We start from the raw sequence: 18,143 nt of genomic DNA, 5'->3' as shown, positions 1-18,143 counted from the left end.
ATTTATGTTCATCAGGGATATTGGCCTGTAGTTCTCTTTTTTTGTGGTATCTGTACCTGGTTTTGATATAAGGGTAATGCTATACAACAATAATGAAGCAACAGAAAGAGAAATTAAGGAATCAATCCCATTTACAACTGCACCAAAAACCTAGGAATAAAGCTAACCAAAGAGGTGAAAGACCTATACTCTGAAAACTATAAAACATTGATAAAGAAATTGAAGTTGTCACAAAAAATGGAAAGTAACTTCATGCTCATGGATTGGAAACAAATATTATGAAAATGTTTATACTGCCCAAAGCATCTACATATTTAATGCAGTCCCTATCAAAATACCAGCAGCATTTTTCACAGAACTAGAACAAATAATCCTAAAATTTGTATGGAACCACAAAAGACCCTGAATAGCCAAAACAACCTTGAAAAAGAAAAGCAAGGCTAGAGGCATCACTATTCCAGACTTCAAGTTATATTACAAAGCTGTTAGTAATCAAAGCAGTATGGTACTGGCATAAAAATAGACACACAGATTCAATAGGATAGAAAACCTAGAAAAGAACCGACAGATATATGGTCAGTTAATCTTCAACAAAGCAGGAAAATATCCAATGGGAAAAAGACCATCTCTTCAACAAATGCTGTTGGGAAAACTGGATAGCAGCATGCAGAATGAAACTGGTCTGCTTTCTTACACCATACATAAAAATAAGTTCAAAATGGACTGAAGACCTAAATTTGAGATCTGAAATCATAAAGCTCCTAGGAGTGAACCCAGGCCACAACTTCTTTGACACTGACTGTAGTAAATTCTTTCTAGATATGTCTCCTGAGATGAGGGAAACAAAAGCAAAAATAAAGTATTGGGATTTCATCAAAATAAAAACCTTCTGCACAGCAAAGAAAACAATCAGTGAAACTAAAAGGCAACCTATGGCATAGGAGAAGATATGCAAATGATATGTCTGATAAAGGGTTAGTATCTAAAATATGTAAAGAATGTGTTAAACTAAACACCCCCCAAATGAATAATCCATTTAAAAGTGGGCAGAAGACATGAATAGATGTTTTTCCGAAGAAGACATATAGATAGTCAACAGACACACAAAAAGGTGCTCAATATCACTTATTATCTGGGAAATGCAAATCAAAACTGCAATGAGATGCCACCTCACACTTGTCAGAATGTCTAACATCAACAACACAGGAAAGAACAGGTGTTGGTGAGGATGTAGAGAAAGGGGAACCCTCTTGCATTGTTGGTGGGAACGCAAACATTGGTGCAACCACTCTGGAAAAATTATGGAGGTTCCTCAAAAAGTTAAAAATAGAACTACCATGTGATCCAGCAATTGCTGTACTATTTACCCAAAGAATACAAAAATACTAATTGCAAAGGCTACATCCACCCCAGTCTTTATAGCAGCATTGTCTACAGTAGCCAAATTATGGAAACAGCCCCCCCCCACACACACACAGTGGAATATTATTACTCAGCCATAAAAAGAATGAAATCTTGCCATTTGCAAGGACAGGGATGGAGCTAGAGAGTATTATGCTAAGGGTAATAAGTCAGTCAGAGAAAGACAAATACTGTATGATTTCACTTATATGTGGAATTTAAGAAACAGAACAAATGAGCAAAGGAAAAGTGGGCAGGACAAATCGAAAAACAGACTCTTGGCTGTGGAGAACAAACTGATGGTTCCCAAAAGTCAGTTGAGTGGGGGGATGGGTGTGTGTGTGTGTGTGTGTGTGTGTGTGTGTGTGTGTGTGTATTTGAGGGGGATTAAGGAGGTCACTTGTTTTGATGAGCACCTGGTGTTGTATGGCATTGTTGAATCACTGTGTTGTTTATCTGAAACTAATATTATGCTGTATGTTAACAAGTGGAAGTTAAATAAAATCTTCAAAAAAATAATTCATTATAATAAGTACAGAATTTTAATTTACTTTGTCACCATTTCCAGATCAATGGCACTAAGAAATGATGCATGTTTAGAAGCATCTTCTCTGCTTCAGTTATTAGACCACTTTTTTCAGAAAATTAGTTTGAGCTGACATATGTTAATTTTCCTTATTATTTATTTTATTGGATTATGTTCATGACAATAGTGTGGGGATGTCAGGAGTGTGAAAAAAATTCTCTTCAAAAAACTGCTTTTGGCAATGAGTAAATTGAACTGTGGGGTTAAGGATCACTTGTTTCTCTAACATTGTATTTTAGTCAGACTATACAGATGTAATGAGTATTGCCTTCGTTAGCTTGGAATTTTTACTGGGAGTCATGGCAAAATGGAAAAATACATACTTTTATGTCATTCTCTATGTTAACAGTTTATACAAAGTTACAGTTATGCTGAGCACATGCTGCTCACAGAGCTAAGGACAGCTGGAGAATATAACTCACTATGTATGTCTCTACTTTTATAGGATATCCTGTGAACCTAAAATAGCTTATTTACTGTCAGGCTCATGCTGAATATTGATCACACTCTGACAGCATAGTTTTAAGTTAGAAACCTCAAGGCATTATTGATTCTTGACACTCATTAGTTTTTGCTTTCAGGTTTTGAATTTTGGTGGTTCTTTCTTTTAAATTGGCATCTGTTTCTTCAGTACAATTATTTTCTTTCAACTGTAATCAATAGGTCTCCCTCACTGTGTGATGGTTTAAAAGATAGCTGTTACAGGTATTTCAACCTGCTTTGGCACATTGGTATATTTGGTTTGCGAAACTCTGAAGTTATTTATGCTTTATAATATTATGGAAAGAGTATAGACTCTGGAATCAAGTAGATATGTGTTCAGATCCTGCCTCTGCCATTTGCTAGCTGTGGAATCTTAGGCAAATTACTCAACTTCTCTGTGCCTCAGTTTTCTTTTTATATATAATGAGAATAAAAGTAGTATTTACCTCACAGTGCTGTTATTGGGATGAATAAAGTAGTCCATGGGTTACATGGTACAGAGCAAGTTAAATATATGTTATTTGTTATTGATACAGTATCTGGGAGGTATTCAATGAACAGTGGGTATTTTTTTATAATTACTTATGAAGGTTTTCCCTCACATCTTCTATGAGACATCAGAACTCTCCATATTCCTGAGGCTATAGGCAAGGCATAGATAAACTGCCTGTGTGGGCAGAATATATACTGAGCTTTAATAATGCTACAAGCAAATGGTTTATCAGGAACAGAAGAGCTTAATTTTTTTTTTTTTAATGGGAATCAGAGATATTGTTCAAGAGATTATTTTTAAGTCAGCCCAACAAGGTGAGCAAGGAATCTTAAGAAATCTCTGATTTTGATAGACTCTTCAAATGTTTAATTTTTAAATTAAATAATTATTTATTAGTTATTGTCGGCTGGACAACATAGGTAGAATTTTAAATATGTGGAATATTGTTTACAAAAGTGGAGTCTGATAGTTTTTCTTTAGAATTTTTTTTCAAAGACTAGTCTAACATGAGTCAGTTTAAGAGTGTCGTGGTATTGGAAATGACTTATTAAAAATAATTCATTTGTGGGGTTCCTGAGTAGCACAGTCAGTTAAAGCGTCTGACTCTTGGTTTTGGTTCAGGTTGTGATCTCAGGGTCATGAGATGGAGCCCTGCCTTGGGCTCAGTGCTGAGTCTGCTCGACTTTCTCCATCTCCATCAGCCCCTCCTACTTATATGCTCTCTCTCTCTCTCTCTAAAATAAACAAATCTTAAAAAAAATAGATAATGCATTTGTTTATGGAAGAGCCAACTTCTTTCTGAGGGATAGAGTTGTTTTCTGTAGGTAAATTTATTACTATAATATCAACACATTTTATTGAAAGTATAAAAGGCTTAGGTTAAAAAAACTTTTTAATTGTTTAAAACATGTTTAATTATCAAAACAAATTGTTTAAACTGGTTAAATGTTTAAAACTTTAAAATTGTTTTAAAGTTAAAAAAAAAAATCTGCCTACCTTTCCCAGCCTCTTTTTTCTTTGCCTAAAAGAAAAGGTATTAATAATTTTAGTGTTTTCATAACTTACAAGCTGTATCTTTATAAGAGATTTTTACTTTTTAAACAGAATATTGACAAAACGAATGTGTTATATGCTTTTATTTTTTATGGATTATAGCTTATTTAAGTATTCTTATGCTTGGAGTTTTTTAAAATATAAAATTGTTTCTCCCTTAATTTTTTTTTAATTTTAAAGATGTGTATAGAGGAGCCAGAACTATAGTTATTGTTCCAGTGATACTATCATCCTCATGATATTTATTTGAATAAAGTATAATTCATACTCTTTCTGAATTTTGCTTTAAAAAGGGCAAGAAAGAAAAATCTTTTTGTATTTCTTTCTCTCCCAGTTCATTTTCTTTCAGGTGGTTGTATCCACTATTCATAAAAAAAAAAAAAAAAAAAAAAAAAAAAAAAATCCCAATTCCCTCCCAAGTATATAGGTTTCCTAATGAAATCATTCATTTTAAAACAAGTTCACATTAGGCTTGTCAGGATCAGGTAAAGAATGTAAAAGGAAAATTGGACCTAGAACACTTGGATCTATTCTTGACATTTTTTAATGAGTAAGCAGTTATTCATATGTATGCAAACAAATACAGTTTCTATTACTAGTGGAATTGATACTTAAGACTGAGAAATACCCTGTTTGTACCTTTTGCAGTATTAGCTGCTGATTGTAGAGGTCATTTTACAAAGAAACCTTTTGAAATAAACCTTAACTGTAAATTTTGGCTATAGACTGTTATCTCAAGCTATCAATAATTGTATTGGCTTCAGTATTTGAGAATCCTGAGTACACTCTTGATCTCTTTGATTCCTTTTGATAGTCTTAGGGAAATTCTCAGGTTTTAGTTTGTCAGATATGGCTTTTATTTTATTCTCTTTTCTCTCTATGGAACTGTCTCATATGGTACTCTATGTTTCTTAGTTTTCCACTCGATTCCATGTCTGTTACACTGTTTTCATTCTTTTTTTCCCCTCTTCTTTGTGCATCAGTTTGGATATTTTCTACTTGCCTGTTTTCCAGTTCAAGAATCCTCTGTTCTCCTGTGTCTAATCTGTTACTCTCATCTTTTTAATTTTTAATTATAGCTTTTATAGTTTTGGGGTTTAGAATTTTCATTTGACTTTTTCTTATGGATTCCAGGCCCCTGATGATGAAATCCCCCCCACCTTTCTTGGACAAATCTTGGGAATTTTTGTTTTTACTCTCTCAATTCTATCCCTTTCTATATTATGTACTGATTTAATATTGTTTTACAGATTCTAACTCCCTAGCATCTCTCCTCTTCTTAAGACAAAACTAAAAGAGGGCACCTGGGTGGCTCAGTGGGTTAAGCCGCTGCCTTCGGCTCAGGTCATGATCTCAGGGTCCTGGGATCGAGTCCCACATCGGGCTCTCTGCTCAGCAGGGAGCCTGCTTCCCTCTCTTTCTCTCTCTGCCTGTCTCTCTGTCTACTTGTGATCTCTCTCTGTCAAATAAATAAAGAAAATCTTTAAAAAGACAAAACTAAAAGAAATATATATATTATGATTTTGTTGATAACTGGTGTCTTGGGCTTCTCTCATTTGTTTAATTTTTTTTTATTTGTACTCTATACCTAATATTTGAGTTTAGTGTCTAAAGCAGTTATGGTAATGGCAGGTTTTCTATTTTTGAAATTTTTTATCCATTCTTAAATTAAATTTAGATTAGTTTATGTTAATAGAATGTGGTTGTGTGTCATGGGCTTCCAGCATCTAAATATGGCGTTTGAAAAACTCCTAGAGGAGCATCTGGTTAAGTGTCTGACTTCAGCTCAGGTCATGATCCCAGGGTCCTGAGACTGAGCCTGCTTCTCCCTCTCCCTCTGCCCCTCCTCTCCACTTATGCTCTCTCTCTCTGCTCACTCTCTCAGATAAATAAGTAAAATCTTAAAAAAAAGAAAAAAATTAAAAGCTCCTTGATTTTTGTTCCTAATCTGTGAGCTAAAATTTAGATTCAAAATGAAAAATGCTTAAATGGTTTTTTTACTGATAACTTTCATGTAAAAACTGCTTGTAATGAAGCTCATGTATACTATTCTTTCAGCTTTAAATCTGTTAATTTGTATAGCAATTTGTGTTCACAACATTAATCCAAAGCTATAATGTACTGAAATTTTTTTGAATTATATGATGAAAATTCATATATATTTGGATTGTATTCAAATTTTCATTTTAAAAGATTTGAAAAGTTAAAATCTGTATGTTTAGTAATAATCTATATTTTTTGTTAAAATAACTCATTTTCCTATCCTCTAACATAATTGTTTTAATTTTCTTCTCAAATATTACCACTAATGAAAGTCTATATTGAGTGGTATTCAAATTCAGTGGTAGCCCTGCCTAAATCTAACATTGATAGCTATGAGATTGCTCTTGTTTTTCTAGAAAGGATTCTAAATGTTCTGTGTAGTATGGTCATTCATGGTTATAGTTAGAACCACTTTATTACTGATAGGGTAAGTGGTCATCTTAATCTAGTTTTATTTAGTTTAATATATTCTGTTCAAATTCTTGATTTACTAATAACAGATAAAATCTATAGTTCTTGAGTCAGTCTTTGAGGATCTATTCTGTGTTTTTTATTTTGGAGAAGAAAGTAAACATGATATGTTCTTTCTGCCTTCTAGATCCTAAAGTCCTTGAGGGAATAAGCTCTTATTGGCAAGAGTTTTGGTTGATGCATAATTTTCTATATAGACAGGCATTTCATCTTCAGACAAACACAGTTTTATTTATTCCTTCCCAATATGGATACCATTTCTTGCCTTTTCTTGTCTTCTTGCACTATATGGGATTTGTAGTACATTGTTGAAGAATAATGGTGAGAAGGAACATCTTTGCCTCATTCCTGTTATTAGTGGGAAAGTTTTTTGTTTCTCAGCATTAAGTATGATGGTATAGTTTTTTGGTAGATATTTTTTTTTATCAAGTTGAAGAAGTTCTCTTTATTATTAGTTAGCTGACTTTGTATCATGTTGGATATTTTTGTATGTTTTTTTATTGAAGTATAGTTGACATACAGTGTTAAATTAGCTTAAGGTATATAACATAGTAATTCTGGAAGTTTTATACATTATGCTGTACTGTCCACAAGTGTAGCTACTGTCATCATACAATGCTATTATAATGCCATTGACTATATTCCTTGTGTTTTACCTTTCATTTCCATTGAGTATTCATTCCATAACTAGAAGCCCCCTCTCTTCATCTACTCTCCTTTACCCATCTTGCCTGACTCCCTTTTCCCCAGCAACCATTAATTTATTCTCTGTATTTTGGGGTCTATTTCTGCCTTTTATTTGTTTGCTTATTCATTTGTTTTGTTTTTAGGTTCCATGTATAAGTGAAATCCTATGATATTTGTCTTTCTGACTTTTATAATACCTTCTGGGGGTCCAATATCTTACTTTTATCATGACTGTGTAACATTCTGTTGTGTATGTGTATGTGTGTTTTCGTGTGTATGTACATCACTCAGGTTGTTTCTATATTTTGGCTGTTGTAAATAATGCTGTAATAAACATAGGGGTGCATATATATTTTCAAATTAGTATTTTCATTTTCTTTGGGTAAATATCCAGTAGTGGAATTGCTGGTACTGAATCAAATGGTATTTCTATTTTTAATTTTTTGAGGAAACTTTATACTGTTTACCACAGTGGTTATACCATTTTACACTCCTATCCACAGTGCACACAAGGTTTCCTTTTTATCGATATCCTCACTGATATTTGTTCTTTCTATTGTTTTTGATTTTAGCCATTCTGACAGATGGAAGTTGATATCTCATTGTGGTTTTGATTTGCATTTCCCTGGTGATTAGTGCTGTTGAGCATCTTTTTATATGTCTGTTGGCCATCTATATGTCTTCTTTGGAAAAATGTCAATTTAGGTCCTTCGCCCATTTTTTATTTGGATTATTTGTGGTTTTTTGGGTTTGAGTGTTCCGGATTATTTATATTTTTTGGATATAACCACTTATCAGCAATATCATTCACACATATCTTCTTTCATTCAGTATCTGCAAATATCAACTCCTATTCAGTTGCCTTTTTGTTTGTTCATAGTTTCCTTCACTGTGCAAAAGCTTTTTATTTTGATGTAGTCTCAATAGTTTACTTTTGCTTTCATTTCCCTCGCCTTAAGAGAGATACCTAGAAATACATTGCTATGGCCAATGTCAAAGAAATTACCTCCTATTTTTTTTCTTCTAGGAGTGTTATGGTTTTAGGTTTTACATTTAGATCTTTAATCTATTTCAATTTTATTTGTATAGTGTAAGAAAGTGATCATTTCATTCTTTTGCATGTTTTTTTTTTCCAGTTTACCCAGCACCATTTATTGAAGAGATTTTTTCCATTGTCTATTCTTGCCTCTTCAGTCATAGATTACTTGACTGTGTAAACATATGTTTATTTGTTCTGTTTTATTGGTTTATGTGTCAGTTTTTGTGCTAGTACTGTGTTTTGATTCCTGCAGCTTTGTAGTATATCTTAAAATCTGGAATTGCGATACCTCCAGCTTTGTTCTTCCTTCTTAAGATTTCCTTAGGTATTTAGGGTTTCTGTGGTTCCACAGAAATTTTAGGATTATTTGTCCTAATTCTGTGAAAAATGCTGTTTGTATTTTGATAGCAATTGTATGAAATCTGTAGATTGCTTTGGGTAGTATGAACATTTTAATAATATTTGTTTTTCCAGTCCATGAGCATAAAAAACCTATTTGTGTTTTCAATTTCTTTCATCAGTGTTATATAGTTTTCAGAGTACAGGTCTTTTACCTCCTTAGTTAAGTTTATTTCTAAGTATTTTATTCTTTTTGATACAATTACAAATGTAATCGTTTATTTCCCTTTCTACTACTTTGTTATTAGTGTATAGAAATTCAACCAATTTCTGTATATTAATTTTTTAATTTAGCTTAATAATTTTAATTAATAATTTATCCTGCAATTTTACTGAATTCATTTATTCTAATAGTTTTTTGGTGACGTCTTTACGGTTTTCTATGTATAGTATCATGTCATGCAAATAGCGACAGTTTAACTTCTTCCTTATCAATATGGATGTCTTTTAATTCTTGTGGACTGCTGTGGCTAGGACTTTGAGCACTGTGTTAAATAAAACTGGCAGGAGTGGACATCCTTGCTCCTGATCTATAGGAAAACCTCTTAGTTTTTCACCATTGAGTATGATGTTAGCTGTGCGGTTTTCATATATGGTTTTTATTATGTTGAGGTATGTTCCTTCTAAACCGCTTTGTGGAGAGTTTTTGTCATGCACAGACTGGGTGTTGGATTTTGTCAAATGCTTTTTCTACATCTATTGATAGGATTATATGATTTTTTTTTCTTTTAGCCTGTTGATATGATAGATTATGTTCATTGATTTTTGAATATTGAACCAGTGATTCCACTTCATCACAATGTATACATTTTTTACACATCATTGAATTATACATACTTATTATACTTTGCTCAATTCAGTTTGCTAATATTTTGCATATTTATGGAGTTATTGGTCTGTAATTTTCTTACAGTGTCTTTGGTTTTGGTATTAGGATAATGGTACTCTCATAGAATGATTTAACAAGTATTCCCTTTACTTCTATCTTCTAATAGAAATTGTAGAAAATTGGTAAAATTTCTTCCTTAAATGCTTGCTAGAATTTACTATAAACTCATCTGGGTCTGATTTTTTTCTGTTTAGATTATTAATTCTTGATTCATTTTCTTTATTTGGTATAAGCGTATTGAGATTGTTGTTCTTGTGTGGATTTTGGCAGATTCTCATTTCATCTAGATTATCAAGTATGTGGCTATAAAAATTTTCTTGTATTATATTTGATAATTTAGTTTACTCTTAAATAATGTGGGGGTTTGGGTCGCAGTTAAAAATCTACGTATAACTTTGACTCCCCAAAAACTTAACTACTAATAGCCTACTGTTGACCAGGAGCCTTCCTGGTAACAGAAACAGTCAATTAACACATACTTTGTATATGTATTATATACTGTATTCTTACAATAATGTAAGGTAGAGAAAAAATGTTAAGAAGATCAGAAGGAAGAGAACATACATTTAAAGTACTGTAATGTATTTATCAAAAAGAAATTGTCATATAAGTGGACCTGCATAGTTCAAACCCATGTTTAAGGGTCAACTGGAAATCCATTATTAAGCTTTTAAGGTCCTTGGGACCTTCAGCAATATCCTTTCTTTCATTTCTGATAATAGTAATCTGTGTCTTCTCTTTTTTTTGCTGTTGTGTTTTTTTTTTTGTTGTTTTTAGTTATCCTGACTACAAGCTTATCATTTTTATTGATCTTTTCAAAAATGAGCTTTTGCTTTTGTTGAATTTTCTCTTTTGACTTCCTATTATCAATTTTATTTGTGCTCTAATTTTTGTATATTTTTTTTTCTTGTGTTTTCGTTGGATTTAGTTTGCTCTTTTTTTAATTTCCTGAGGTAGAAGCTTAGATGATTGCCTTTAGGTCTTTCTTTTTTCCTAGTATATACATTCAGTGCTATAAATTTCTCGTTAAGCACTACTTTTATTACCACATTCCACCCATTTTGATTAGTTGTACTTTCATTTTCATTTAGTTCAAACTATTTTTTTAAATTTCTGTTGAGACTTCTTCTTTAATCCATGTATTATTCAGGAGTGTGGTGTTGTTTTTTTTTTTGTTTGTTTGTTTGTTTTTTGACAGACAGAGATCATAAGTAGGCAGAGAGGCAGGCAGAGAGAGGGGTAAGCAGGCTCCCTGCTGAGCAGAGAGCCTGATGCGGGGCTTGATCCCAGGACCCTGGGATCATGACCTGAGCCGAAAGCAGAGGCTTTAACCCACTGAGCCACGCAGGTGCCCTGGAGTATGTTTTTTAATCTCCATGTGTTTTGTTATTTTCCAAATGTCTTTCTGCTATTGGTTTCTAGTTTAATTTCACTGTGGTCTGATAGCACACATTGTATGATTTCTATTCTTTATAATTTGTTAAGGTAGATTTTATGGCCTAGAATGTAGTCTGTCTTGATCAATACTCCATATGATCTTGAGATGAATGTGTATTTTGCTATTGTTGGATTAAGTGGCATTTGGATAGCAATTATATCCAGTTGGTTGATGGTGCTGTTGAGTTCACCTGTGTTCTTACTGATTTTCTGCCTGTTAGATCTGTCCATTTCTGCTGGAGCAGTGTTCAAATTTCCAACTCTGTGAGTGAATTTGTTTCTTTCTTCTTGCTATTCTATCAATTTTTGCCTCAAATATTTTGACCCCCTACTGTTAGGTGATGCATATTAAAGATTGTTAATGTCCTCTTGGAGTATTGACCCCTTTATCATTCTGTAATACCTCTCTTTATCCCTAATAATTTTTCTTGGTCTGAAGTCTGCTTTGTTTAAAATTAATATAGCTACTCTAGCTTTATTTTGATTAGAGTTAGAATTAATTGTGCATCTTTCTCCATCCCTTTACTTCTCTCTATATCTTTATATTTAGAGTGGATTTTTTGTCAACAGTATATAGTTGGGTCTTGTTCTTTGATCCTCTGTGACAATGTCTGTCTTAACTAGTGTGTTTAGACCATTGATGTTTTAAATTGGTTATTATATAGTTGTATTAATACTACCGTATTTGTTACTGTCTTCTATTCCTTGTTCTTTGTTCCTTTTTTGTCTTTGACTATTTTTCTGCATTTCCTGATTTTAACTGATCATTTTATGATTCCATTTTCTCTATTTCTTGGTGTATGAAATGTATATTTCTATTTTTTCCCTTTTTTCAGTGGTTGCCCTGGAATTTGCAATATACATTTACAACTAATCTGCACGTACTTTCAAATAACTCTCTTCTGCTTCACAGGCGGTACTTTATAATAACCAAAATTTGAATTTCTCTCTAGTCCCTTATATCATTTCTGTTATTCATTTCACTTATACATATACTATAGTCATTGGCTACATTGTTCTTACCATTATTTTGGACAAATTATTATCTGTTAGATCAATCAAGTATAAGAAAGTTGAAGTTTTTATTTTGTCTTCACTTATTCCTCTCTAGTGCTCTTTCTTTATATAGATTAAAGTTTCAACCTATATCATTTTCCTTTTCCTGAAATAACTTTTTGAGGTTTGTTTTAGAGAAAGAGAAAGACAGTGTAAATGGTGGAGAGGTTCAGAGGAAGAGAGAGATAGAGAGAGAATCTCCAGCAGACTCTCTACGTGAGATTGGTCCCAATCTCAAAACCCTGAGATCATGACCTGAGCCAAAATCAAGAGTAGGACATTTAACTGACTGAGCCACTTAAGTGTCCCACCTGGAACAACTTTTTAAAACATTTCTTGCAAGACAGGTAGACTAACAACAAATTCCCTCAATTTTTGTTTGAGGAAGTCTTTATTGCTCCTTCAATTCTGAAAGATAATTTCCCAGAATACAGGAATTTAGGTAGGTGTTTTTTCTTTCTCTCAACACTTTAAGTATTTCACTCTATTCTCCTTGGTTGCATGGTTGTTGAGGAGTTATCTAATGGAATTCTTATTTTTTGTTGTACTGTTCCTCTGGCTTCTTTCAAGACTTTTTTTTTTCCTTTGCTTTTCTGTAGTTTGAATATGATGTGCCTAGAGGTAGTTTTTTGCCAGGTGTCCTACTTGATGTTCTCTGGGCTTCCTGGATCTGTATTTTGGTGTCAGACAATATTTTGGGGAAATTCTCAGTCATTATTACTTCAGATATTTCTTCTATTCCATTATCTTTTCTCCTTCTGGTATTTCATTCAAACATATTTTACACCTTCTATAGTTTCCATAATTCTTGGAAATTCTTTAGTTTTTGTTTTTTGTTTTGTTTTGTTTTTGTTTTCTTCAGTCTTTTTTCTCTTCAGTCTTTTTTTCTCTTTGCTTTTTCATTTTGGTAGTTTTTATTGGCAAATAATTAAGCTCAGACATTTTTTCCTCAGCCATGTCTAGTCTAATGAGACCATCAAAGGTATTTTTTATTTCTGCTCTAGTGTCTTGATTTCTGCCATTTCTTTTTGAGTCTTAGAATTTCCATCTCTCCCTATGTTGCCCCTTTCTTGCATGTTGTCTTCTTTGTCTTTTAGAACCCTTAGCATATTAATCATAGTTTTAAAAAAAAATCCTGGTCTGGGGTGCCTAGGTGGCTCACTGGGTAAAGCTGGGTAAAGCTCAGGTCATGGTCTCAGGGTTCTGGGATCAAGCCTGGCATTGTGCTCTCTGCTTAGCAGGGAACCTGCTTCCCCCTCTCTCTCTGCCTGCCTCTCTGCCTACTTAGGATCTCTCTCTCCGTCAAATAAATACATAAGATCTTAAAAAAAAAAAATTCCTGGTCTAATTATAGCATTTTTGCTGGTTCTCTGGTTCGTTGATGTTCATTCAGCTTCTTCAAATTGTGTTTGGTTTGTCTATTAGTATGCCTTGTAATGGTTTTGATTTTGTTTTATTGTAATGGTTTTGATTTTATTTATTTTTGTCAAATGTAAATCGACATAATACTGCATAAAAGGACCTATGGTAAATAGGCCTTCGGTAATGTAGTAGTAAGAGTGTAAGAGGCCAGGTGTTCTTTGGTCCTGTGATTAGGTTGTAGTCTTTTAGTTAGTCTGTATTACTGGACCGTGAACTTTGCAATTGCTTTTTAGTAACCCATCTTCCCTTAAAGTAATACAAGATGGCTTGAGAGGGCTGGAGTTGGGTATATCTCTTCCTCTCCTCAGTTGGGCTCTGATAAACTTATCATAGTTTAGGCTCTGGTAAAATAGTTTCTCTTGAAGGCAGGACTTGTTCAGAAGTACAGACTATTCTGGCATATTTCAAAATAGCTACTTTTCCCTTCCTCCTCCTGCATGCACAAGATTTTCCTCAGGGCTTCATTGTGAGAACCTGGTATGGCTTCTGGAGGTAAACTCACAAAAAATGTAAGAGTTCCTCAGTGATTGTGTCTTCTGGGCTGTTTAATTCTCAGACTTGTCCTCACTGCCTCCAGAAATTCATCATTTACATTTCTAGTATCCTTACCCCAACACTGGTTTCTGTGGAGGTTTCTGCTCATTGGTTTCTTTGTATTCAGCTTGTCTGTCTCTCCAGTTTGGGGGGCAGTGGTTTGTCTTATTTCTATGGTCTAAATATTTGTGTCCTCCCCACATTCATATGTTGAAATCCTAAGTGGTAGCGCCTTTAGGAGGTGCTTAGGTCATGAAGGTGGAGACCTCGTGAATAGGATTTGTGTCTTTATAAAAGAGGCCTCACAGAGCTCACCCACCATCTTTATGTGAAGATGTGAAAAGGTGTCAGTTATGAACCAGGAAAAGACCCCTCACTTAAAACCATGCTAGTGCCTTGATCTTGGACTTCCCAGTGTCCAGACAGAAATAAATTTCTATTGTTTTTTGTTGTTGTTGTTTTAGATTTTATTAATTTGACAGAGGGAGAGACAGTGAGAGAGGGAACCATAAGTAGGGGGAGTAGGAGAGGGAGAAGCAGACTCCCTGCTGAATAGGGAGCCTGACGCGGGGTTCAGTCCCAGGACCCGGGACCGTAAGACGAGCCGAAGGCAGACAGATGCTTAATGACTGAGCCACCCAGGCGCCCCAAATTTCTATTGTTTATAAGCCACCTAGTCTATGATATTTTGTAATAGTGGCCTGAACAAATGAAGACACGTGTGATCTTATGTCCCAGAAGGGTCTAAGAAGAGTTGTTATTGGACTGGAAAACAGACCAGTATTGCCCTTTTATAATCTGTTCTCCACACTGTAGCTGTAGTGGTCCTCAAAAACATGAATCTGGTTTTGTCATGTCTATAGGTGAAACATCCCATTTAAGTTAGGATAAAATCCAAACTCAGTGATTTCAAAAACAAAGCCTTTGTTATCTAGCCTTGATTTATCTTTCTGTAGTGATCTTTAGCATTTTTCACCTTAACTTCTGTGCCCATCTATTCTGAACTGATTTCTATTTTCATTATTCTGTGTTCTCTTTTCCTTTTACCTGTTTGGTCCTCACTCAGTTTTCAAATTTAGAAACCATCTCCCTGGACAGCCCACCTTGACTCTACCAAAACGTGTTCAATGTGACCTTCCTTAGTGTCTGAAAATATAGATAGGATCATAACTAATTAGCATAGTAGATGCAATTAAAGGCCTTAGATGTAATCTGGTGTCAGCCTTAAATATTTAAATGCTTGTAGTCATAATGAAGGTGACCTTAGAGCTTTTGCTAACAGTGTTTCTATCTGGTAAACTCTCATGTGGAAAAGTTATATTATGGAGGATATTAATCCACTTATTCAGAATGTTCAAAGTTTATTCTTATAATCAGATTAGCGAATCCATGCACTTGCCAATTAGTTACTTGCAAGAATTAGGGCTAGCCAAAATAAATCTCAGTGGCCTCTCTGGTATTCCTTGGTCCCAAACTTTTTAGACATGGGGAAGAACCATTTAATTTAATAAATTGACTGTGATTTACATAACAACCTCATATGTGTTTGATTTTGATGTGAGTTAGAGGCTACTCTCCTATGTATATACTACATCAAGTTTTTGAATTTGTAATGCATGTTGAGATCTACATTCTGTTAGAGATCCTAATTATCTAATTAAATATGTTACATGATGGTTATACTAAGGTACACTTACTCTGTCACTGGTGACAGTGATAGAGGTGTGTACCTTCTATCCTTTTTTCCTCTTCTTCCCCTCACCCCATACATCTGGTTGAATTTATATGATTAATACTCTTACAATGCTGCTATACTCTGTAATTTTCCACTCAGGTGTTTATTACATATTTCTCAATTCTGAATAGTTCTTAGTAAATCCTACCTGCTGCTAATAAGAATTGTTATTATAGGACCTTGACTATGTAATATAAGGGTTTTGTTCATTAGTAAGACCTGTTGAATTTCCTTTTTAATAATCAATATTCAGTTTTGTTTTGGATTTTTTTGTCAAAGGAAATGTGATTAAATTATAATTTAATTATTATATTTAATTAATTATAGTATGCCTAGTAGTAGCTTTGTATTTGACCTGATACATTAACAAAAGGAACACAGTAACATACCTTTCTTTGCCTGGTTCTCCACATATGGGGATTGTGATCACTACCTACCTGATGATGTGCTTAAAAATATTAATATTTTAAAATATCAAGATACATTAGAAGTATCCCATGTGTTATGTATGGGTAAAGAGTATAGAGTTTTTTTGTTTTGTATGGGCTTTAAACTTCATGTGAGGAATGGGTTTTTTTTTTTTTTTTTTTTTTTTTAAGATTTTATTTATTTATTTGACAGAGAGATCACAAGCAGGCAGAGAGGCAGGCAGAGAGAGAGAGGAGGAAGCAGGCTCCCCTAGAGAGCAGAGAGCCCGATGCGGGGCTCGATCCCAGGACTCCGAGATCACGACCTGAGCCGAAGGCAGCGGCTTAACCCACTGAGCCACCCAGGCGCCCCGAGGAATGGGTTTTTATTTTATTTAGTTTCTTTATTCCCAGTTAGTGTCAGTATACTTGCCATATAAAAAGTAATATTGATTAAATTACACAGTTTTCTATGTATTTGATGAATTGCTTTAAATAATCTTATATCTTACTTATCTCACTTCCCAGATCTTATATATCTCATTCTTGGAGAGAAAATGAACATGGTTGTTGAAGGAGGAAAAGGAATAATTTGAATATAGTTAGTTTTGGGGTATGGTAATTTCAACAAATAATGAATTCTGAAGCAGGCATTTTATATTTTGAAACAGACATAATTTTTTTTTGTTATAGGATATACAGTTTTTTAAAGGTAATAAAGTACTTGGGGATTGGTATAGAGTTGTTTTAAAACTCTGTTTTTAAAAATCAGTTCTTCAGGTGCTGGGAATGTAGCTGACCGTGTTCTGGCTCAGCTCTTAACGGAAATGGATGGCGTTGAACAGTTAAAGGACGTGACAATTTTGGCAGCTACTAACCGCCCAGATAGGATAGACAAGGTAAGAAAGAAAACCGTGTGAGTGTTTTAAAATCAAGAACTGGGTCATTTGATTATGTTAGGGTTTTTTTTCTACCAAATTACTCTGAAATCAGTTTTTCATTTAGAGGATCCCGAAAATCTTAAACTAAAGGAGATATGAAGAACAGAGTAATGCTTCTGTGTTTTTATTGCTTATGGTTTGGTATTAATGAGACTATTTTATAACCCCTTGAGTTTCCCCCCCTTGTTGTTGCATCAAACTTTCAGAGAATTGAAGTTCTGAAAATCTTTGTTTATATAATCTGATTTATTTTTGAGAAGTTTTTAACATTTTCATTCATATTAAGGTAAATTTCTGGGTGTTTAGAATAAGTTAGACTGAAGTTATTATTAACAACTTTTTAGAATTCTTTGCCTGCAGTTGCTTTCAGAGTGATGAGAATAAGAGTGACAATGGATTTTAGCTTTCTAAGAAATTACTTAGGCTATAGCATTAAACTAAGCTGCACAATTGGAAAATTAACCCTTTTTAGCTATTGCTACCACTTTTTCTCCCTAAGTCATAGTTTAATAAAGAGAATTCACTAAATTTTAAATGCCTAATTTATACTTAGTGTATAATTTCTTTGCAAAGATTTAAATTAAGAGTAAAAATTTTCTCCTTTAGCATGAACCATTTTTTCTTTTTTCTGTTCACATTATTATTTCATATATATGACCTTATGAGCTCCTTCCTCCTTCCCTGTGCACATATACACAGACTTTCAGTTTTAAAAATGGGATTTAGAAAAATGATCCTTTTAGAGTTATGAAAGGAGCTTTTATGTGGAAAGCAAGCTTTGCTTTCGTTCAGTTAGGTATTTTGTTATGCTATAAAGACCTTTGGGTCAAATACAGGTGAGAAAGCTTTGGACTTTAATAAATTGTTCCCTTTCTGCTATAGTAATTTTTAAGAGGATAGGTATGTTCTGAGCACTTCATATGATCTGGGTCCATGTTCAGATACCTCTGATGTCTATGGGGAAAAAAAAAAAAAAGTACGCCTGCATTTTAACAAGTATCATAGAAAGTACTAAAAGAGCCCTAGAGATTACCTAATCCCACCTTTCAGTTTCACAAATAGAGGTG

The 18,143-nt window shown here is 33.7% G+C and overlaps 1 protein-coding gene across 1 annotated transcript in view; it reads left to right on the top strand.

The window, feature by feature from the left end:
* Positions 1 to 18,143, top strand: part of LOC111154288 (spermatogenesis associated 5) — a 325,382-nt gene that overhangs the window by 98,010 nt on the left and 209,229 nt on the right. The window contains exon 14 of the mRNA XM_022513797.1: positions 16,908 to 17,034. Coding sequence (XP_022369505.1) covers positions 16,908 to 17,034 — 127 coding nt within the window. The remainder of the gene's footprint in view (positions 1 to 16,907; positions 17,035 to 18,143) is intronic.

Source organism: Enhydra lutris, unplaced genomic scaffold, assembly GCF_002288905.1.
Source record: "Enhydra lutris kenyoni isolate GAN:26980312 unplaced genomic scaffold, ASM228890v2 scaffoldscaffold3, whole genome shotgun sequence".
Lineage (NCBI taxonomy): Eukaryota > Metazoa > Chordata > Mammalia > Carnivora > Mustelidae > Enhydra > Enhydra lutris.
This window is presented reverse-complemented; position numbering and strand designations above follow the sequence as displayed.